Source organism: Tetrao urogallus, assembly GCF_951394365.1.
Source record: "Tetrao urogallus genome assembly, chromosome: 4".
Classification (NCBI taxonomy): domain Eukaryota; kingdom Metazoa; phylum Chordata; class Aves; order Galliformes; family Phasianidae; genus Tetrao; species Tetrao urogallus.
Window position 1 is genome coordinate 10,328,755 of NC_136817.1, and position 23,406 is coordinate 10,352,160.

Consider the following 23,406-nt stretch of genomic DNA (forward strand, 5'->3'; position numbering starts at 1 on the left):
TTGGCATAGGAAGCCTTCTGCTCTTGATCAAACTTCATGGTGACTGAAGTTGCCTTCTTATGGTAGCAAGCACTCTTCAAAAGGGTCAATATGATCATGAAATCTAAATTTTACACTCGTAGAGAAAAAGTATAGGTGGAGGCTAGAGCTGGGCTACCTATTTCACATGAGCATGTCTTTGGCAATAATCAGAAATTACGTACTAGCCGCATGCAGTGTAAATCTCAGTAACTGCAGAATCTCCACTGATATAAGAATATGGAAGGGTTTGCAAGAAAGTGTAACATCAGCAGGAATCCACTTCAATCCCTCCCCTTAAGCCTCACAACACAACTTAAAAACAGGGAACCAGTTACAGTGGGAGATGCATAAATGTAGGTGCTCCTTTGGTAAGCTACCTAAGTGTTTGATGTTCTTTTTTTTTTCTTTCTCTTTTTTTTTTTAAAAAAAACCAAGGAAAGAGTTACTTCACATGGAATTCTTTGGTAAAACAAGAAAGTGAGAAGATGTCAGTAATCAAACTATTCAAAAATGACAATAAATGTCACAATTCTGCATCTCTAAGATTTTTGATAGATTTTATCAGCCTTTTCCATATGACATCAAGTCCACTTTTCTTTCTACATATATCCACACTGACTACTCTTACCTGCCCTGAAAGTTTACTACTTAGTATCTTCATTACATAGCACTTGCAGACTAGCACAAGCATTTGTTCATCAAGTGCATTTGTGTATAGTAGCCGCATATCAGTGCTTGCGTTTTCAATTGCAAAACCTTCTATAGTCTCATTAATTCCCTTCTATTGTGATAAAGCCTTGACTTTTTTCAGAGAAAAACTTTACTATACTGATAAAGATGTGCTCATTCAGTACATATATATGAATTCTATTTAAATTTTGGATATTTCTGGATACTACTGTTTGGTTTTATTTGACAAAGTGTGAAGACACACCAATGCCGGAAAACTTAATGATTCTCATCTCATAATACCTTTTTTACAGGTTCTATTTTTCCCTACGTTTTCATCTCTGCAGAAAATACCATAATCTGTTGAGGCACTTCCATCTTTTATTTCAGTGCATTTTGCTGTTTTCAAGATGTTTGAAGTACACACGGATTAATCAGGGAAACGGAGATTGGAAAATCCCTGCACATTTATTTTTATCTGCTATTTTATGACGTACTATAATGTAATTCAGTAACTTTGGCTAAACAGTAGAGTGAGAAGTAGAGTTAAAAATGGGGGATTTCTATTCTTATGCATACTGAATATTTCTTTATCCCTTGCAATGCCAACAAAAACAATGGCATGACATTCAGATGAAGCTGTTTCTTCTGAATAACAGATGCTATAGGAAAATGTAAGAAATAACATACAGGAAAAATGGCTAATATGAGGACAGTTAGTTATAAAAAAGTCCCAACAAAACAACAAGGATTAAGATTGATACATCCAAGCAAATTATTTAGCCAAACTGCTATGAGGAAAAGAATTCCCCCACATCATCCACACACCATCTGAGAAGCTGAAACACTTTCTCATGTAACATTTAATTCTTCAATTCATTGTTTTGGAATTTCTGATGAGAAACATTTATAAAAGGCTTATCTAGTAAAAAATCTCAGTCTTTGACTGACACCTGTCTTGAGTCTTGTGCTTTGAACGTAAGAATGACATGCATTCAAGGGGACACTGAGATAGGGATTCTGCCTGGAGGCATATCCAGTGTAGTCAAAAATATTTAAATCCAAAAAAGGCTTGTACAAGCTCTGCTAATGGGCTCATTTAGGAAGTGCCTCATTCAGGACATTTCCCAAGGCGCTGCATGGAATTCCAGCTACTTAGATCAGAAGGTACCCAATTATCTAAAGTCAGGTGGCACAACATGTCACTTAAAAAATGCATTTAAGTACAGAATTTTTCCTGTGCTACATTGCTGGGAGATTAAATAAGGAGTAGGTTCCCTGGTAGTTTTGTGGGTTTGGGTTTGGCATGCAGATCTCTATGTCAGTGACCAGCGGGACTTGGGAAGTTACCACCCCCTAAACTCAGCTCAAGATGAGGCTGCACCTTGACTACTGCTTTCAGGTTTGGACCCCTCACTGCAAAGAAGACACTGAAGCTCTGAAATGTGTCCAGAAAAGGGCAACTGAGTTGTGAAAGCTCTGGAGCACAAATCTTATGGGGAGCAGCTGAGGGAGCTGGGATTGTTCAGTCTGGAGAAGAGGAGGCTCAGGGGAAACCATATCACTCTCTACAGCTGCCTGAAAAGAGGTTGTGATAAGGTGGGAGTTCGCCTCTATTTTCTCAGATGTGGGAAGACATTGGCACAGGCTGTCCAGTGGAGTGGAGGTCACCGTTCCTGGAAGTGTTCAAGTAACGTGTAGATGTAGCTCATAAGGATGTGGTTTAGGGGGCATGGTGGTGATGGGTTGATTGTTATACTTGATTATCTTAGTGGTTTTTCCAACCTTAATGATTCTATGATTGATTCTATGACCACAGAGGCAGAATGGGCTGGGAGATTTTTGTGGTCTATTCAAAACTGATAAAGGAGAAATAACGCAAGTGTAACTACAGAGAACTGTTACAGCGATGTGCCTTTTGGGATGCTAGCCAAACCACATTTATACACATTATTCTGTATGATTTTTTGAATTTATAATTAAATTTATGGAAAAACTTAATCCTGGAAAACTTTTAGGCTAAAATAGAATAGTGCTTGTTTGCAGGGCAATAAACATAACACTTGAAATCAAAGATTCCTCACATAAATCCAAGAAGGAACTGAAGATTATTCTGCATTTTTCTATGACAGCTTTTTTCATAGATTTTTTGCAGATTCAGAAACATATTTCGCATATAACGCTGATGATACGAAGTTGGGAGGATTGGCTGACACGCCTGAAGGCTGTGTTGCCATTCAGAGAGACCTGGACAGGCTGGAGAGCTGGGCAGAAAAAACCGGATGAGGTTTAACAAAAGCAAGTGTAGAGTCTTGCATCTGGGGAGGAATAATTGCATGCACCGGTACAGGTTGGGGGATGACCTGCTGGAGGGGAGCTCTGCGGAAAGGGACCTGGGTGTCCTGGTGGACGACAGGTTGGCCATGAGCCAGCAGTGTGCCCTTGTGGCCAAAAAGGCCAATGGCATCCTGGGATGCATTAAAAAGAGCGTGTCCAGCAGGTCGAGGGAGGTGATCCTCCCCCTCTACTCTGCCCTGGTGAGGCCTCATCTGGAGTACTGCGTCCAGTTCTGGGCTCCCCAGGACAAAAAAGACAAGGATCTCTTGGAAAGAGTCCAGCGGAGGGCCACGAAGATGGTGAAGGGCCTGGAGCATCTCTCCTATGAGGAAAGGCTGAGTGAACTGGGTCTGTTCAGCCTTGAGAAGAGAAGACTGAGAGGGGACCTGATCCAGGTCTATAAATATCTAAGGTGCGGGGGGCAGAATGGCGAGGCCGGACTGTTTTCAGTGGTGAGTGAAGACAGGACAAGGGGAAACGGCCAGAAACTGCAGCATAGGAAGTTCCGCACAAATGTGCGCAAGAACTTCTTGACAGTGAGGTGACGGAGCACTGGAACAGGCTGCCCAGGGAGGTGGTGGAGTCTCCTTCTCTGGAGATGTTCAAGACCTGCCTGGATGCCTACCTGTGCGACCTGCTGTAGGGAACCTGCTTTGGCAGGGGGGTTGGACTCGATGATCTCTGGAGGTCCCTTCCAACCCCTACAGTTCTGTGATTCTGTGATTCTGTGATTTCTACTAATTTAAAGCCTTAAATACCTTTCCCTTTGTTTTGGTTTTGCAAAACTTAGCAATGGATATGATTTTGCTCAGAAACACTATCTCTTTAAATAGGAATATCTTGCAGTTAGTGGCAATAGCTCATAAATTATAACTTGCCAGAAATACTATGCACACTTCTGAAAGACAGAATATTAATGTCTCTCCACACGTGTCTAGAAATTAAATAGCATTTCTGAGATGAAAGAAGTTTTTAATAAGTAGTATGAAGAGTCTATAATTTAGGACATATTATAATATAACATGAAAAGAGACATCTAAAGTGCTTTACTAACCATGAAGCAGAAATACCCAGGTTTTGAAGAAGGCAAACATACACAGTCATTTGTTCAGTATATTACATGTTCTGTTACTAGCAATTACTCTGCCACATAATTATTTCAGACTTGCATATTGGTTTACGTGCTGGTACGGAACTGATGCAGGATAAATTATAATTTACAGAAATGCACTCTCATCACACACACACTTAGAATGCATCATAGAATGGTTTGGGTTGGAAGGGACTCCTTTGTCCTCTCTTTTTCAGGGGTAAGGCACTTTGTTACTGTCACTTGAAACAAAACTCACCTTAGCTCAAATGCCCCAACTCTTAGTATAGTGTGATGATGAGCGTCAGTGAGCTGACTAGGATATGTCTCCCCAGAAGCTGAATGTTTTTTCCTCCTGAGTTACATCCTCTGGCTGCCACACTGGAACTGGGAGGAGATAAAGTTGTCCGTGTTTATCAGTTATATATATCCACTCTTTCACCTAGGGGAAGAAAACAATAGTACTTTCAATCTCCTATGCAGTAATTCATAAGACTGATAACGGAGAATGCAGCAGTTCAGCTCTGCAGAATAAAATCAAGCACACCAGGAGGAGACACCATTCAAACTGCAGATACTTTCCTCTGCACCGACATGTACATTTGGTTATAAGGACTCCAAAAATTTTGGAATTCAGTCGATGAAAATCATTGTGATTATTGAAGTATAACATCTTATCAGCTCATATTTCTGGTCATAAGGGTTCAACTTCCAGACTGGTTTTTGAAAAAAGTCAATGTGAGACAGTGTGTGAGAAAAGAATGGTGCAGTCTCATCTTTAAGCATTTGGAAATAAAGCAATGAAAGCTGGGAGTGAGATGAGTCAGCTGGGAACTTTCCAGGTTCCAGGAAGGAAGTTCTTCCACAAAAGCTGCCATTTTTTTTCAAGACACACAGACCTCATTGCTGGGAAGAGTCTTCCTTTCTTCCTACATCTTATTTGCTCCTGTAGCAATACTTTGGACTCCATTTTTTCTTCTCTAGTAACATAACTAGCACCAATATCAAACAAATTCATTTCATGAAATTACAGGCAAGCACTTACGAGTAGAACTAAACAAAACCTGCACTTTTTTTCACCTCTTGTGAAGCCACACCAAAAGTTTGGGTGATACTGTTTCAAATCAGGAAGGTCATGTTTGAATTTTCAGTTATTCCATTTTATTTTCAACATGATACTCATACATCTGTTTTGACTTTACAGTTTACCTGATGTAAGTTATTCACATTCTTTGTCACTGTGTGTATAACAGTAAATTACAATTTAATAGCTCTTTGGTAAGAGTAATGACCAATATCTTGTCAAATAGCGTACGTCCACTGTGAAGGAAACTTGCATAATAAATGAATAATAGCAAATGAAACTTGCATAAATTAGAAGTGGATATTTTGCTCCTGAGAGAGTATAAGAATTATATATGTTAAAAAAAGAACACCTTGATACAGATATTAGCAGTTAGATGACTATAAAACATCCCTTGTGTATTTAAGGAGCACATTTTTGTGCTATCTCCGGCCTGTAAAGCCTCAAATTTTTCAGTCTGTCTTTGTAGGAAACGTGCTCTTTGTATCATTTCTGTGGCCCTTTTCTGGACACACTCCAACAGGTCCACATCTCTCTTGTACTGAAGAATCCACACCTGATGAATTAATAGGTAAGTTTCTTTGGTTTAAATATTCATCTAGGCTGCTGCTTTTTCCTGCAATGCTGTCTTCTTTTTGTTTGCATTATAGCACTTTGCCATAGCAAGAATTCCAGTTGTGTTTTTACTTTTATTTTCTCTTTCTAATGTTGCCTAGTTTTCCAACAACTGCCAGTGGGGGCAAAGTTCACTTCCCATGCCTGCACATCAATTTATAAAATTATATTAACCCTCCCTAATGAGACAGTCTACAAGGACCACAGTACAGTGATCACACCCATACACTGTCATGTCAGTGTCCCTAGAAACACATATTTGTGAGTTCTGCTTTTGTGGCTTGGGTAACGTTATTGTGAGTTGTTGTTGCTTTTTCAGGGCTAATGTCTCTGACTCAGTTCCTGTACAGGAGTTAATCAGTGTGGCTGCATTTCTTTTTGTGCCTTCCTTGAAGAAGGAATGCTGGGCCCAAGTGTTGGACCACATGTATAATATGCACTTGCACTGAGAAGTGACAAGCTGCTTCATGTAATGATTTTGCCATGCAGCCATCTAGAACCATGAGAAACAATTCTAGTCCCAGCTTCTTTATGATGGCTACTGAAGATATAGAAGTCTCATTTAAATCCTTTCATATATTTTCTGAATTTGGCTGCAATAAAATATTCTAACACAAGAAATTAATTGGTATTTTTATGAATAAATGGCTTTATAAACAGCGTTCCTGGAAGAAAAAAAAAAAAAAAAGCTATTTCAATGAGAAACAGAAAGGAAATACCTAACCCTAGAAGCTCATTTCTGGCTCAATTAGGAGAATTGCTAGGTCCATTGCTAAAACCTTCTCATTTAACTGTAGAGTATTATTATCACCTCACAGTGTGGCATACACAGAATAATAACCAGAACCCAGAGCGATGCGGAAGAGGACTGCATGGATAGAAAGTACTACTTTCACTCTTGCCTATGGGGTATGTGACCTCTATGTATTTAAGTGATGATGCCTGGAAACCTTAGAGAACTCCCATGCCTACCAGGTCTTATCAGGACCATAATGCAAGTTTAACTCCCTGTAAGAAAGGCTGCAGGATTACAGCTACTATGCCTTTGGTTATCATAGGTGCTAAACCCACACTTATCCTAATGACAAAAATCCACAATTTTCTAGCTCAGTGCAATTCATAGAATACTTTTCCAGCAACTTTAGAAGGCTATTGTTCTGATGTCACCTGTGCCAAATATACCTCCCTGCCCTGTGATCCCACGGCATGCTAGATGCTGTTCCCTTTCAGTTCTTTTCTGCCAGCCCTCTTCCACGGCCATGCTCTTCTTTATTGGTGTTGCCTCAAAAAACAATTTCTCTTTCTCCTGCAATGTCTGCTTCAAGAAAAGGAGGAATTAGAGCAAAAAGCTACAGCTTTCAAATTAAGAAAGTCATTGGAGCTTCTGTCTGAGAGAATACACTTAAGCTACAAAGAGGCAGAGGACTGTACAAGGGCACAAACTACGTGCTTCCCACCCTTCATGGAATAAGAGATAGCATACGTAACTGTTGCTACTTGAGACAGTAAGCAGCTGCTGTTCATACTTGCCTGCCTTCTAAATTTGAGATATATTTGCCTCCCCCTGTTGTTGTTCTTGTTTTTTCCCCCAGTTTGAGTATTGCTCACAAATCGAGTTGTGAAATCTGCTCCCTGTGGTGAGAATAATTTCCACATTGTATTATGCATAAACACAGTCCTAAATTATTATGTAACTGAAAGTAAAACAGAATGGAGCAGGGGGTGGAGCACTGAGTGCTGTCACCAGTGCAAACTTAATCCTTGTTTCCGTATCAACTTGCTACATAGATTTCCGAGGCTTGTAAGTATTTAACAAACTTCAACATACTTTTGCTTTCTTCAAAATGTCTTTCTTGTATTAAAAGGATGAGGGAATTCATACTGCTTAGCTTCAATTATTATTATTATTTTTAGTTGCCTTTTAAGACTTCTAAATGAAAGAGACATACTTCAAGTATATATAACCACCAACCTGGTGCCTCTTTCACATTTCTCCTGTAGGAGAGGCATTAGAAAGTATGGAAAATTGGTGCTAGTCAGTGAAAATTTGTCATTTATTAACAAACTCACAAAACAAAGATAAGGAGGAAAAAAAAAAAAAAAAAAAAAAAAAGACACCTTTGTGAGACCAGTGTACATAACAAGGAGAGAAATGAAAGATTGGGAGAAAAATTATTTACCAACCTCATGCATGCTCTTGAAAGAACATTAAATGTATGTACAGAACTGAAAACTGCAGTCAAGCGGAATCCTACTGAAAATGGTGTTACGGAGATAGAGTAGCTGATAACAGTGTACTGGGAAAGTATTATCTGGTTAGCAAGCCAACTAAACAATTGCATTCATGAATTTGCTGTCCAAATAACACTTTCTGAATAATGAAATCCAAAGAAAGGAGAAAAAGGACACGTGGGGGAGGAACTTGTGAAGGACTGTATTTTTAAGACTTGCAAAATGACCTCTGTAAAAGCCAGAAATTCTCCCAACTGAGTATGTACACAGCATTTTTGATTTCCTCTTTATACAGCAAGTATGTATGTACTGCTTTCCTTTAAAACAGTGTGATATTGCAGGAGAAATTCCTGATTATCATTATTTCATTATGTTTTGCTGTATTTTCCAGATAGACGACAGCACAAAATTTCCTTTGCCCATTATAAATGTGTTCATTTCCACATACAGATACTAATTTATTTGAAATGAGACAGACAAATGGAAAGATACCACTCGGTTATTTTCTCTTGGAATGATATATATAAACATGGATCGATGTAGTATAAGCAAATGAAAGTATAGAATTCCCTCCTTTGGAGCCTATTGGACTGTTCTGAACTCCAAGAATATAAGCAACTTTATAGCCTGTCATCATTACTTTAGCTTTGCAGATTCAAACAATAAAGGTCACCAACATTATCTATCCCACTGCCTTTAAATTTGTTTGAATTCCCTGGGGAAAAAAATACTATTGGCAATTCCATTCTAAGGCATCTCAGACTTTGACTGAAAACAGAAAAGGATTGCAGAGAACAGAGATACAGACTGATGTGGAGTTATTGGGTAATAGGAATAATATGCTAGATTTTTTCTGAAGAATTAAATGTCCCATCTCTCTTCAGCTTGCTGTTACGTGCCTTTGCATGAACATCTTCCAGGCTGTGGCCAGTAATATATTTCATACAAACTTTCTACTGTCAGGTGCTGACAGTTCTCACAAATACTTTTCTCTGTGCTCAGAGTTCAGCTTTATGCAGCCAGCACATGAAGGTGCAGAAATATGTGGGAACTGTTCTCCTGTATTCTGTCAAAAATGATGTAAAATAGATCATTTCTGCAGGGAGAGGCTAGCACAGGGTATCACTTTCAGGAAACAGGACAGAGCTTTCAGGAATCAATAAAGGACAGCAACCCAACCTCAACTGATGGAATAAAATTGTTAGTCTGCACATAAGTACATTTTTAATCCGTATTATTTTTCTACATGATATGGTCTTGTTGCTGTATCCCCTCATTAATCACTACACCACCAGCTAAAAAAGCTAAACCCAAGGACAGTAAAAACCCTTCGCAATCATGTTTTTCTGTAAACCTGTAATGAGGGATAGTATTTTTGAAGATTATTTAAATTACATCATATAATGCACTAAGAATTCTCAAAATATGCTGCCAGTTTTCTAGAGTCAATGTGTAGTGTTTTAGGCATAACAAAAACAACTCAATCATATCCATTCACTGTGTGTACATGCTAAAATATTTCTGCTTTTCGAATATGTCATTTATTTACTTTGTTTTCAGAGGGCAAAATTTGCAGAGAATTCACAGATGAATGCAAAAAGGGTGCAGAGCAATTGCTTTTACTCTAACACTTTAGCTCTAAGCAGTTGCATGTCTTAGTTTGCCACAGAATCCCCAAATAGTGTATTTTAGTACATGATAACTATTTTTTGGTTGCTGTCTTAATAAAAACAATATTTTACCTATGAGATCTTTTAGGACAAATTGGAATTTTTTTTTTTTGGAGATGCTGAATTCTGAGTCTCCTACTCTTGATGAGGCACATCTGGCTATTTTATGACGTTATTACCTATAAAGATACCACGCATTAACAAAATTGTTCAATATCACTGTCATAGATGAATCATTACTAGAGATGATCTTTTCAGCACAGGCCATCATGACACGGTAAAACACACTGCTTGAAAATGGAAATCCAAGCTGTTATTACAAGTCTATAAATACTTCTTGGCTCTCAATGTGAAGTTGTAGTGAGTTGTATACAACTGAGGTAGCAGGCAATAAAGTCTCTAGTTGGGATGGCAAGCTGCCTTTTGTGTTTGTCACTCACTAGCCTGACTTTTAAATTGCAGAAGTGCCTTTCCCTGAGTTTCTGAAGCTTGAAAATTGCTCAGAAATGAAGATGACAAGTCCCTATCATTTGTTACTTGTTATCTGCTATTTATCAGTCTGAGAAATGTATATGAAGCACCTATTTATATGTAACTTATTTTTCTATAAGGAGTTCCCAAATCTTTATTTTTTATTTTCACACAGCCCAGATTTCCAGTTTCCATTCTACAGATTTTGCTAGGACAGCAGATGACTCTGGGAATAAATGCTGACATTTTCAAACTAGTTGATGCCCTTCTCTCTGCAAGGACCAAACTCAAGTAGAAAGAACTTCTAACAGATCATGGGAAAATTTGCTCAAAGGTGCCTTTTAAGCAGAAGTTCAAAGAGATGAAATTATATAGCAAGTCCCCAGTACCTAAATGCACAGATTATCTTTTCATAGAAAAAGGGGCCTCCAATTCTATGCAACTGATCCGAGAACAAACTTATTTTTTCACTGTTTACTTGCTGAACAATGAACCTTAGGTCTTGATTCAACAACTAAGTTGTTGATCTCCAAGGTTCCTGAGCAGTAAAGTACCTTCTGCTCTTCTTCAGCCAGTGCTGTTACAAAAGCTGGTGCTATGATCCCATGCTCAGAATGAATCTGAAGGAAGAAACATTGCAAAAAGATATACTTGTCATCTAAGCGGTCTGTACTATCTCGGTGTAAGCAGAGATCTCACATGGCCAGCAACACCTTTAAGAATTTTGCAATTCTTTCTGAGAGGTCTGGGCTGGGATTTCTTCACATTCTTTAGCTCCATCAGGATTCATGGGTAGATAAGGCTAGTTATTCAAGAAAATGATTCTTCTCCTCTTTTTTTTTTTTCCTTTTTTTTGTTCTTCTTTTTTTTTGTGTGTGTGAAAAAACAAGGGAAGAGCAGAAGTATTTGGAAGTCATTTATTTGCCAGCAGGAAGTTTAGTATATAATTAAACTGTTGTCCTTGCTGGTAGGTTATTATCAGCAGGTAACAAACCATCTTACAGTATTTCATGCCATAATAGATGAGATAGGTCTTTAATGATAGCAAAGGGTGATCACTCAGAAACTGTTTTAACTATAGCCGCTATGAATTGCAACCTATAGTTTAATAGTTCAACAATTAACTCTGCCACTAATGCTCAGAAACTCCTTAAAAAAACACCTCTGATTATCCCCCTGGCCCCCCTGTGGAACTGTTCTAGAAAGCCTGCTTTATGAAAATACCTTTAGACTATAAGGTTAGACTCTATGACAGATAAAAATCTTATATCAAAGTTGCTAGACCAATACAGCCATGACTAGAATTTGTTGCATCTTTACAGCACCTTTTTAAATTAAAAAAAAAAAAAAAGGCCCTTTTGGGAATAAAAATTCAAATGAAACAGATTTATTGGATGCAAATTGTTTTTGAGTAGAAAGATCACTGTATGGTGAATAGCTAGCCAAAATGTCAATTCCTGCACCTTTCTCTGGCTGTAATACCTGCCAGAAAGCTGTGAGCATGTGAGCATGTGAGCATGAAGTGCTCAGTAATTTTCTTCCCTACAGTTGAAAAAACAGCTCAGGATGGTGTGGAGAAGTTTGTTGTCTATGCCAAGGCAAAGACTTGAGGTTATTTGTAATGTCAGATTCTTGTCTCCCACAAGAACCATATGTGCAGATACAAAATATGACAATGCTATTTTTGATATAATGATCTTGCTAACAAATGATCCTATAGAAGATTCATTTTGTGTACAGGAATAATAACACTGACACAATTTCACTCAACTGTTAATATGCTGTTAACTACTATTAGCATGTTATCAATTTTGTACTCAACAATGATGGAAAATTGGGCACAAACTCAGCTGCCTTTCTTGATGCCACATTGGCTAGTTAAGAATTACAACACCTACACCAATAGTGCCTGCTTGTGCCTCTAGCAAGTGACTAAGTGTCGATGTCTTCCTAGAAGGGGAAATAAGAACAGGATCAGGGGAAGGTATTGCAGGAACATGGAAATCTATGCTCTTGACATCCTGAAAGCTGCAGCTGGTTACTGCTGTCAGACTCCTTGCAAGAGAAATAGGTATCTGCATCCCTCACATGGCACACGCAGGACAGCCATGTTATCAGAAGTAGCCAGTCTTTGAAAGTCAGGTCATGCCTGATTGAACTTATCTCCTATGACAAGATTACTTGCTTAGTAGATAAGGCAAAGGCTATGGATGTTTTCTATCTGTTTTTTAGTTAAATGACATGTGAGCAAGCAGCATGCCCAGGTGGCCAATAAAGCCAATGACACCTGACCTGCATCAGAAACATAGTGGCTAGCAGGATTGGGAAAATGATTTTTCCCTTGCGCATGCAACAACTGAGACCTTACTCTGCATTCAGTTTTGGTTCCCTCACTGCAAGAAGGACGTTGAATTCCTTGAGAGTATGCAAAGAAGAGCAAAAAGCTGGTGAAGGGACTAGAAAACAAAACTTACAAGGAATGGCTGAGGAAACTGAGCTTGTTTAGTCTAGAGAAGAGACTGAGAAGAGATCTCATTGGTCTCCACAAGGAGAGCTGCATCAAGGAGGGTGCCAGTCTCTTTTCTCAGGTGATGAGTGAGAGCACACAAGGAAGTGGTCGCAAGTTGTGCTTGTTTAGATATTTAGATTGGACGTTAAGAATTTGTTTACAGAGAAGGTGCACAAGCATTGAAATGGGCTTCCCAGCGAATGGTGGAGTCTCCCATCCCAGGAAGTGTGTAAGTGTGGACTAATGGCACTAATAGACAAGGTTTAGCGATGGGACTCAATAGGTTAAGGTGATGATTGGACTTGATCTTGGAGGTCTTTTTTAACTCAGATGATTAAGTGATTCTATGAATGATGTATTCCCAGCTTGAATGTTACATTAGATCTTCTAAAAGCATTTTAAAACAACAGGCACCTGCATGCCTGTTTAAACTGGGTGCATGTAACATGCTTTTAAGGATGTGGGAATGGGAGTAACAATAATCTGCAGGCTTATCTATTGTAGCCTGCAGTGGAAAACAAAGTATGGTTTGTTTCCTTGCTTAGTGTAGTTTGGTAAGGCTGTAGTTGCTAGGCAGAGTTTTAATTTATGCTGACTCTTGGAAAGGTCATTGGATCAAATAGTGTTTCACATTTCTAGAGCAGAATAAATTCTGATACAACAGTTAAAATTAGCTGTACTTAGGACTGCTATGTGCAGCACAGATTACCAATATACAGCAGAGGGGATGAAAAAGAAGGTGGCATTGAGGGTCCACTGGGGGTTGCACTGGTCCCTCTTTTCAAGACAGGTTGAGGATTCCGCAAGTTGACTCGATGTTGTGATTGCCAACACCACACAATGGTGATGGCAAAAGCCAAATGGATGTTGCCTGACTGCTTACAGCTTTCTAGCGTTAATTTTATTTAATTTTACATCATTTTCATTTAATTGTAATGAAGTCTACAGCCTAAGTATCCACTGTATTTTATAATGCAGTAATTAGTTACATGGGCACAAGAAATGACATTGTACTCTAATATATATATATAAATACAATAGAAAAATTAGATAATCTTCTTCTGCACATCCCCATATCTGACCTGCTGCACATTCCTTGCAATGTGTTGTAAATGTAGAATAATTAATTTTATCTTCTATTTTTTTGCCTTCCATTTATAGCACTCAGCAGTACAGTATCAAATTGCTTCTTGAACATGAATTAGTTCATTTTCTCAAAAGCCCTGAAGGATAATGAAATGGGAATTTTATTTTATAAAGGAAAAAAGATCTGAAGAATTTAATGATTTGGGGTCTGGTATGTGATACTTGGAGATGAATTTTTTTAAGAGACTGTTAAGCATTCCTGAGGATTGTCTATGCCCGTATATAGCTCCCAGTGTGTTCTGTTGCTGCTGTGATAACTCAATTATTTTTTGAATTGAGATCTGTGGAGAGCACTTATTTCTCCAAACCGTAACCACCTGCACTGGAGAAACCTCCATCTGAGCTGACTGTAGGGACTAGAAACGTATGCTTGGGGAGCATGAGGCAAGTTATCCTAAAGGCGGACACGCAAAAAAACCTGGGTTAAGTCACTTGCTCAAGTCACATGGAGGTGGTAAGACGAAGTCAAGGTTGAGATTGTTTCTCAGAGCTGCTAAACTCAACTGCTCTTGTCACTGAACTTACATTTTTCTTTCCGTTATCTTCCGCTTCCTTTTGTATCCTTCCTCTTTTTCAGATGAAGACATTGATACAGTCTCTTTCACAAGATTGGCCGATTCAGCATACATAATCCATTCTGGTCAGAAATCCTGTGTGAGAAAAAGCAAATTATTACACCATACTATTATTAAAAATTTGGTAATTTTTTCAAGTTATGAATTGACAGGAAGGTAAGGAGAATAGGGTTCAGTTTCTATTTCTGGAGAAGAATATACTTCAGTGATCATAAAATCCTCCCAGTTCTCTTACAACAAAGGCTTCCTTCTTCCTTTCACCTCCACTCTCTCTTATGTATGCCCTTCATTCAGCCACATTACTCAAATTCCTCTTTTGTATTGCAAACAGCACCATTGATTTCTGCTCCCTGGCTTTCACCACATCATTCCTGCTCGAAGCCTTTTTTGATACCTTAAGTTCTGCTTGCTTCTGAAGATCTGAGATGGAATATGTTCATTATGAAGAGACTGCTGGAGACCAAAAAATCATTACCAAGAAATCTCTTCTGTAATTACGTGAACTAGCCACTTCTGACTTTGCAAACTTTGTGCAGATTTTTTAGGCTGCCAAATTGAATACATCACTAAAAAGCCATTTAATTAAATGGTTATAAACATTTTCTCTAGTTCTTTTATTTGCTCATTTGTTTTTGGAAATGTCTGAATTATGTTTGATTAGACTTTCAGTATAGGAAAATTCAGATCTAACAATTTCATCTTAAGCTGAAAGTGACCAAAACAGTTTTATTGTTAGAAACATAGCTACAGAAGGCCTTAACAAAACTGTAGGCAATAGCACCCACATAAATAGAAATAGGACTCTTTCTCCAGTCTACATATTTGAAATTATCAGAGTTTAATTTAATTTCCTAAGAAAAAAATGTTTATCCAATCACACATCTGTGCATGATTTCACATCTTTGCTCCCCTCCTCTACCACATTATTTTTTAATCCAACACCTAATTTCATTGAAGAATTTATGTTGGAAGAGGTATCTAAAGAACAGCTCTCCCAACTTCTCAACTAAAGCAGGGATAACACTAGTGTAGATTGCCCCAGGTTTGGCTAATTTTTGAACATTTCTAAGGATGGAGCTTCCACAATTTCTCTAAGAAGCCTCCTTTGTTGTATAACTGCCCTCACTGTGATTTTTTTCCCTCATATCCAGCGTTTTCTCCAGTTCTTTTACTGTACATCCCTGGTAACAGTTTATCTCTCTCTTCTCTATAACCATACGGTGGAAAAAAGAACCAAAAAAGGATCTTCTTTGCCTTCTCTTATCCATGTTGCACAAACCGAAGTCCCATAGCTTGTGTGTTCAGCCTCCAAACAATTTAGGACCAGACTTTCCAGTTTTGCAACTCTCTTGTATGGTGGGGCTAAAACCGTACCTAGTACTTCAGATGCAGCCTGTATCATGTGGAGCATCACTTCAGAAACATAATGGATTTTCTGAGCCATTCATCTTGACTTTCCGTCAGGTGCTGGGTAGCTTAATCCAGCCTGCAAATGGGAGACATTTTCCATTTATTTAAAGACAGCTTCATTCATTTCTATGATCAAGCATCCTTCAGCAGACCCTCACTGTCATGTCCTCATGTTGATTCCTCCTTTCATCAGACCTCACAATCCCTGTACACCAGAGTTTCTTGCACTACATCTACGCACCCTCTAGTCTTCTCTGCTCATCTTTCCTTGCAAGCCTGTATTGAGCAATTGCAGCACGAAGTGATGTGATGTCCCACCTTATCTCCCTAATGCTAGCAAGGCCATTGTCCTGTGTTTATGTGAACTGACAATTACTCCCACTTTTTTCACAAGGTGGCACACAAAACTACACAGGTACTTCAGGTGGACTCTCAACTGCTCTGTTTAAACAAGTGCAGTTTCAGAGCCTTTCTCATCAGCCTGTTCCATAAATTCCCAGCCTGGAGAAGCTTAAATCAGGCCTAAATCTAAGAAACCAAGTCCATTTATGAGACAAATTAAAACCAGACATTGTAACTTCACAGGCCACCTGTACAATATGAAAAACAGTAAATAAATTAGTAGCTTTGGTGATCTATTTTCTTGCAAATTATGTTGCACTGCTTCTATAAAAAAAAAAAAAAAATTAATATTCAGATAAATTGCACTACCAAAGTGTGTTCATATTTTTCTGCTGCATGTCTTCAAAGTCTTGCTGTGAATACAAAATTCACTGTTCTAACAAAAGAAATTTCTTGTTTCTCCAACCCCAGCACCTGCAAGTCTTCAAAATGAATGTAGAAAAAACGTTATAAAGGAGAAGGAAAATGTGCTACTAAGTTTTTATCATTTCACCTATAAAGAGATAATAAAAAGGAGAATGAGCTGTTTAGCTGCCATAATACCTTCTATGAAAACACTGCTTAAAAGAAGTGGCACACTGGATTGCTGCTGCCCTGACCTTGATTCTGTGTGGTTTGCCTCATTTATTCTTTTCTAATTTACCTTGTAAAGTAGAGGAGAACGCAAGTAAAATTGCATAGCTGGGCTGACACATAAAAAGCAACTATTAAAAACACGTGTCATGCTCTGTTGATGTAATTAGGGGAACTCTTCTAGCCCTTTACAAACCACAGAATTATGCTGATGTTAATGACTTTCCTATTAGCTAACCTAGCTACAACTTCTGTTGTAATTTTCATCAGCAGTCATAAAAAAATTATTTGATGACAATACATCTGTTCCAGACTGACTCTCCTCTCTTATATTGCAGTGTTCAGAGATACAGTCTAAGACGGGTATCTGGTCTCTAGATAAAAGTAATCCTTTTGAAAAGACACATCTGGTGTTCCTATGAAAATCCCTTTCAAATTTCAGCTGGTTGGTTGGAATGCTCTTGACAGATCACCTGAAAGCCACTTCGATGTTTATTGCAGCATTAAATATATATTTTTTTTTTTCCATTTCTAGGTACTACAATGTACTTGCCTGATCCAGCTTCTGTTCTTCTGTACTGAGTGATGTTGCAGTGAACAAGACACTGGGCATGGCACAGCCAACACAAAACTCTGCTGGAGCATGGAGAAGGCTGGAGAGTCAGGTAAGTGTCATTTAAGCAATCTGACATTTTAGAAGTGTCTGCAAAGCTCTTAGTGTTTCTCATGTAGCTTAACAAGAAAAACTGTTAATGCAGCTAATTTCAAGCTTGGAAATATTTCCACTATTTTAGATAAGATTGCTAGCACTCTATTATTTTCTGTTATCTTCTTTTCACACTGTTTTCTACTTTTTCCAGCCTTTGGTCTGGATTTTTACAGATCCCTTTTTTTTTTTTCTTTTTTTCTTTTTTCTTTTTTTTTCCTTTTTTTTCATTTCCCCACAGTTAAATTCTAGCTGACCTCCTGCAACTTGTGAGGCTGTAACTCCTGACACCCAAGTGTGTTCAGTATAGGAGGATAATTGCAAGTGTTCAGATTTTTGAGCACTCTTCAGACATTCTCAAAACACTTTCTGGATGATTCAGTGTCAGTTGCATTTCTAATAAGCAGCATGATCTGGTGGCCTCCTAATAATCCACATGGTTCCAGATGGAACTCAGTATCCCCAAGGTTTGCACACAACTCTCTACAGAGAGGTTTGGATGCCTTTGTACACACTCACCTGGCCATGCCCTTCCAACTCTGTCAGCATCATCTGGGAGCTGGACTGCTAGGTGGCCCAAATATACCAGCCTTCTCTACACAATGGAGGTTGCCATGAAAAAAATAACAAAAAAAGGAGTGCTCCAGCTGTGGGCACTCAGTTGTGCACAGGCTGGAGCAGGTATCTGAGGCAGTCAACAGGCCATATCTGACCCCACCATTCCTAACACTGGGCTGAAATGCGGATAAACACATCCCTACGTAAAGCCAATCTGCCCAAATATGCAGGTTGTGGGGAACTGTTGGAATGGTCTTCTTGCTAATTATAGCAGTGAAGTTGCTGCTTAGGACAGGGTGATTCCTCTTACAAAGATTTTCAATTATTTTGCTGTTTACCTCTTCAAAAGCATCTAGATAAAACTCTTCCGTTCTAAATGTGTAACTGCCCTTAAACTACACCTCGGCTTTTCCAGAAGTCAAAGAAGTTTGCAGAAGTCAAGTCAACACAAAAACGGTGTTCATCTTCGATTACCCAGTAGATTCATATGACTTTATTCCAAGTCTCAGAGCAATTACATCACAGACTTAGCCCTTAGCAGAAACAGGAAGAACATAGCCCTCATGATTATGGGGAAAAATTTGGAAATCAACCCCCACCACTTGAGCTCAACAGGGATGGAGAGGATTAGAGCAGATAATCAGTTGATGGGACAGGTGAAAGATACAACATAGCTAATTCATTACATAAAATCAATTAACTCACTTACGGCAACTAAATATACCAGCCCTGATCTCATTATTTTTTTCTATTGTTTTCTGTGACATATGTTGCAATATGTGTTCCTTAATCAGTTGAATCTATTTACCTACTGAAGAACTCAGAGCATGCAACTCTTGACTTCTGCTGTTCAGGATAAACAGTTCCGTGAAGTGAACGTGAACACCATTGAGAAAGCAGACTTTTCAGTTTCCACCACTACCTCCACTTTCACTCTCCATCCTCAGCATACAAAGCACCAACTTTTGTTAACACAATCAACTTTAGGTCTTTAACTAGAAAACAACTGTAATGCTTTTTTATTTAGCTAATTCGTGCTCATAGTTTAACAACATTTCATATGTAGCATTTTGTTATATCACTGTAATTATTCAGCTATTTCCTCTACTCTACTACAAGACTACCAAGGTTGGTAAGGAGAGGAAAGCCTTCAGAAGAGCTCCAGGGATATTCACTCCCTTGTTTCCCCTCAGAGTTATAAGACAAATCCTAACCACGTAATTATTCAGTGCAAGAAATAAAATTTGCCAAAGTTCAAAAAAGAAAGGAATTAGAAGTGAGCATGGAAATTAGTTTGCAACATCAGTGAGCATTTCTATGACTTACCACATGCTTGTAATTATATCCTCTTGGGAAGTGACTTAATTAGGTATAACAGGCTGGATGTGCTATGTGACAAGCCTCCAACAAAACCTAGAGAGGTCCAGGAGAGTGCTGTTCCACTTCAATTCTGAACAAGCTGCCTGTTGGAGAAACACCTCTAAGTTACAGCCTTCCTTTAGTGTTAGGGTAGACAGCAGTCTTGCCTTGTTTACCTTTTTACCTTTTACCTTTACTCCAGGATCTCCAACTCAATAGCCAAAACCTGAATCATGTTTTTCAGCAAAGGTGAACAAAGATGTGCTCAATCTACAAGCCCTCCAGATCATGAAAGAAACAAAGGGAAAAATCATGGAACAAACATTCCAAACCAGATGAAAATTCAACTTTTATCACAGATGTCAAATAGAAATTGATGTAACGCTGTTATTTTCGGTTTCACAGTTCCTGAGCGAGGGTAATAAAATCTCTTCCACTGAAGGAGCATTTCCAATTTCAGAACTGACAAATTTATATAGAAAGATTAATACTCCTTTTCTTACTTGCTCAGTTCACCACCCATAAAAAGAAGAAAGGAGCCGGTATGAAAAAAAAGAGACATGCTTAGGACATTGTCAGAAGACAGTACTTAGAAACATAAGAGCATGCTGAAACATCCGCTGGAACAACTGCAGAAATAGATGATTCTCTTCAAGACTACTTCAGTTAAAACTACAGCCTAGAAAAGCTTTCCAGACTAAAATTAATGATACATGCAGACAGCAGCTGTGCATATTGCTTCACTCAGGCCACAAGATGATGAATCACTGGCAACCCCACCTCTTTTCATTCTTCTTGTCTTTCCATACGTTTATCAAGGACAGCAGAGCAAACTGCTGTCCTTATAAGTAGCATAGACTTACTAAAACTTGTGGCCTCAGTACTTGCAGGCAGGGCTCACTACACATTGGTACTGCTGCATTTGGTGAAGTCAGGAGATTCACTCCAAGTGGAAAAAACAAGCACAGCTTTGGAAAAACAGCTGAAGCTTCCTGCTAATTTTTTTTCCATTCATTTTGAACTCACGTACCTGGCTTTTCTCACTCATGTTTAGCTCCTCCAGACCCAAGGAAGACAAGGAAAAGCAGGTAGGAAAATTAGAAAAATCTACATCTGATATATCACATCAGAAATGGTTACAAGGAATGTTGTTTTTTTCCACCACAAAACCTTCAAAGCCATTAATACCCTGCTGAACTTCAAGGTATGCAGTAAACCGCTATTAAATTAGAAAATTTACCCAGACCCAAAACAAGATAGAATACAGCTCAATTGATCTTACAGCTTTATAACATCTATAGATATACTTGGATAACTTCAAGATTTTACTGAATCACTCCAATGTTCATTTTCTGCAGAAGTTGAAACAAAAGTTTTTCACAGTGTACTCCTTCGTTCAATTTTTATAGTAAAATCTGAAGAAAATGCAGTCAAGATATCTCCCTTACCTGGGGAGAAATTTTACTGAAAACTTTATCTCAGAACCACCTCATCGTTTTTCAATGTAAAATTTTTCAAGATGTGGTGAAGCATTCAGAGTGAAGTACTCTTGAATGATGAGGCAGACAGAGAGGAATACTCTGGCCTAACAGCGTTGTTTTATGAGGGGGTCAGGCTTATTTCTCTCAGCAGAAACACAGTGTATACATACATGTTGGGGGAAGAATGATGTACACGCTGGAGCTGACAAAGATGGAGCTTGGTTCTGATTATCTGTTTAGCTGACCAGAAAACAAAGCGTAGCTATCCTTTCTAACATTCAAATTTAACTTCAGCTTTGAAAAAGCAACCTACAGCAGATGGAAGTCCTGAGGATATAAACACCAGACAGTTTTACTCATTTTCTTACCCCTTTTCTTCTATTATTCTGTATTCAGGAAACACGTGACTTGTGTATTATGCTCAAAAAGCTCTATGCTACTAACAATTGTTATCTCTGCTGGTGTTATCTAACAGTGCCTGGGTGTATCATGAACATACAGTGATGCAAAAGAAAGGTCTAAAGCATGTACATTTACTGATAAGTAAACGTAAATTCTTCAAGTACCTATACAACTTTTTTTGCAAGGGAATATTTGTGAAACTTTTCCAATGTTCTACAACAGTCTACTTTTAAAACAGTTCCTTCTTTCTTCCCTTTTCCCCCTTTTCTTTTTTTTTTTTTGTTACAGGACAAAAAGCCTCACTCATCTGCTTTTGTGTAACTGAAAACATCTCTCAGATTCATGAGATTTTATGGAAGACTGTAGATTATTTTGCATAATTTAAATGGCAAATGAATATTTTAGCTCTCATTTTAAACTGTGTGTGATTACAAGACAAATAGGTCACAGTGAGGAAAAAGTGGTTTTCTAGTAGATTTCATCCAGTTAAAAACAAATGACTCAACAGTAATGCAAATTTATGCACTGTGCATACACAACAATCTTCACCAAGAAACTGAGTGAAATTCTGCACTGAATGTTGACTAATGAATAAAGATTGAGAAGGTCAACTCAAGTTCTTCACAACTCTAAGTAAAAGCGAGTTTTCAGCACTAACATGACACAACAAGATGGAGGACAGGTAGCTATCCTCTGTTCTTTTTAGGTTCTTGTGTTGGGGACCTAAAGGACCCTGACTGAAGAATGATCCTGAGATGGAATAAGGTATTCTAACAGTTTTAAGAGAATTTGATTGACTCTGGCCCTGAGACATCCTGACTCTCAGATCCAAATGTACCCTGAAACAGACCTGAAGGCTTTTATCAGAACCTACACTAACAGTTTATTACTTATACTATATCAAAAGTATGGTAGCATCCTAGAACTCAGACAGAATGATTTATCTCAAAGCAATTGATGTCACCCATTTTATCCCAACTTAAATATCAAGTTACAAATAAAACTTTTATTTAAATCAGGGTCCTTGATTTTTATTTGTTTATATATCTTGGTTACTTCCTTAAGAAAAGGTCCACATCATCCCTAAAATAAATTTTCAAATAAAAGAAATCTTTATATTAAACATACTAAAAACATGTATTTCTTCAGTGGTTTTGCAAGTTATACACTCAGTATCTTAACTGTTATCCTCGAAGATTATGAATGATTTTTTTGTTTGCTGATAGGTTTTTTTTATTTTGCTTAAAACTTTTGTCAGTATCTGTTATGAAGAAATGAGAACATAAGTAATACACTTGAAGAGTATTTGAATCATATCTTGCATGAATTAAATGAGGATCTAAAGTAATTCTGAGACAGAAGAAAAAGGTAGCACTCTCAAAGTAGTGCACTGTTCTTTTTGCGCAGTATCCCTCAGATTTTCAGAAAGACATTAAAGAACATTTAGAAAAATCAGCCTACATATTTGAGTAGGATAAAGACCTCAGTCTCACTGAATTCAATAGGGTATAGATATTATCACCCCTACAACTAAGGTTCAGGTCTATGGGGTGTGACTTCTCTCTGGGCCATGAAGAATTCTGTAGGTACTTGTCTCAGTGTCCAAAATAAACATGGCACGTTTTCCCAGGTATGTAGAATTATTCCATTTTTTACTCACAGTTTACTAAGAGGGAAGAAACTTTGTTTTCTCCTTTCCTGATAGGTTCTTCAGCTTTGAAGTAGCTATTTCAAATGATGAAAAGCACTTTGTGAACTGAAACGAAAATGTGAAACCACAAAGAAAAAAAACCAACTTTTTTTGGGTAGAGTAAATATCAGCATTTGTTGCACTAAAATGGCTGAAAATAATACGAATGTTTACGCAAAGTAGTGACATTACGACTCTCAGAAAGCTCAAGCTGACCTTAAAAAAAAGATAAGTTCCCTTAGATTATATATGCTTATATAAAGCAGTACTCTTCAGAAAATTACAATATGAAGAAGCTTAATTAAAGTAACATTTTGTATTTTTAAACTACTTAAAATATTCTATTATGTTCAGAACTTAATATTGCCAGTCTATATTTGAAACATCAATTAAAAAATATTTAAGG

General features: G+C 38.0%; 1 protein-coding gene across 1 annotated transcript in view; it reads left to right on the top strand.

Annotated features, from left to right (window-relative positions):
- The window catches only part of IL15 (interleukin 15), a gene marked incomplete at its 5' end in the record, with an annotated part of 82,565 nt that overhangs the window by 48,847 nt on the left and 10,312 nt on the right, over positions 1-23,406 (top strand). Inside the window, one exon of the mRNA XM_079534647.1 lies at positions 17,399-17,469. Coding sequence (XP_079390773.1) covers positions 17,399-17,469 — 71 coding nt within the window. The remainder of the gene's footprint in view (positions 1-17,398; positions 17,470-23,406) is intronic.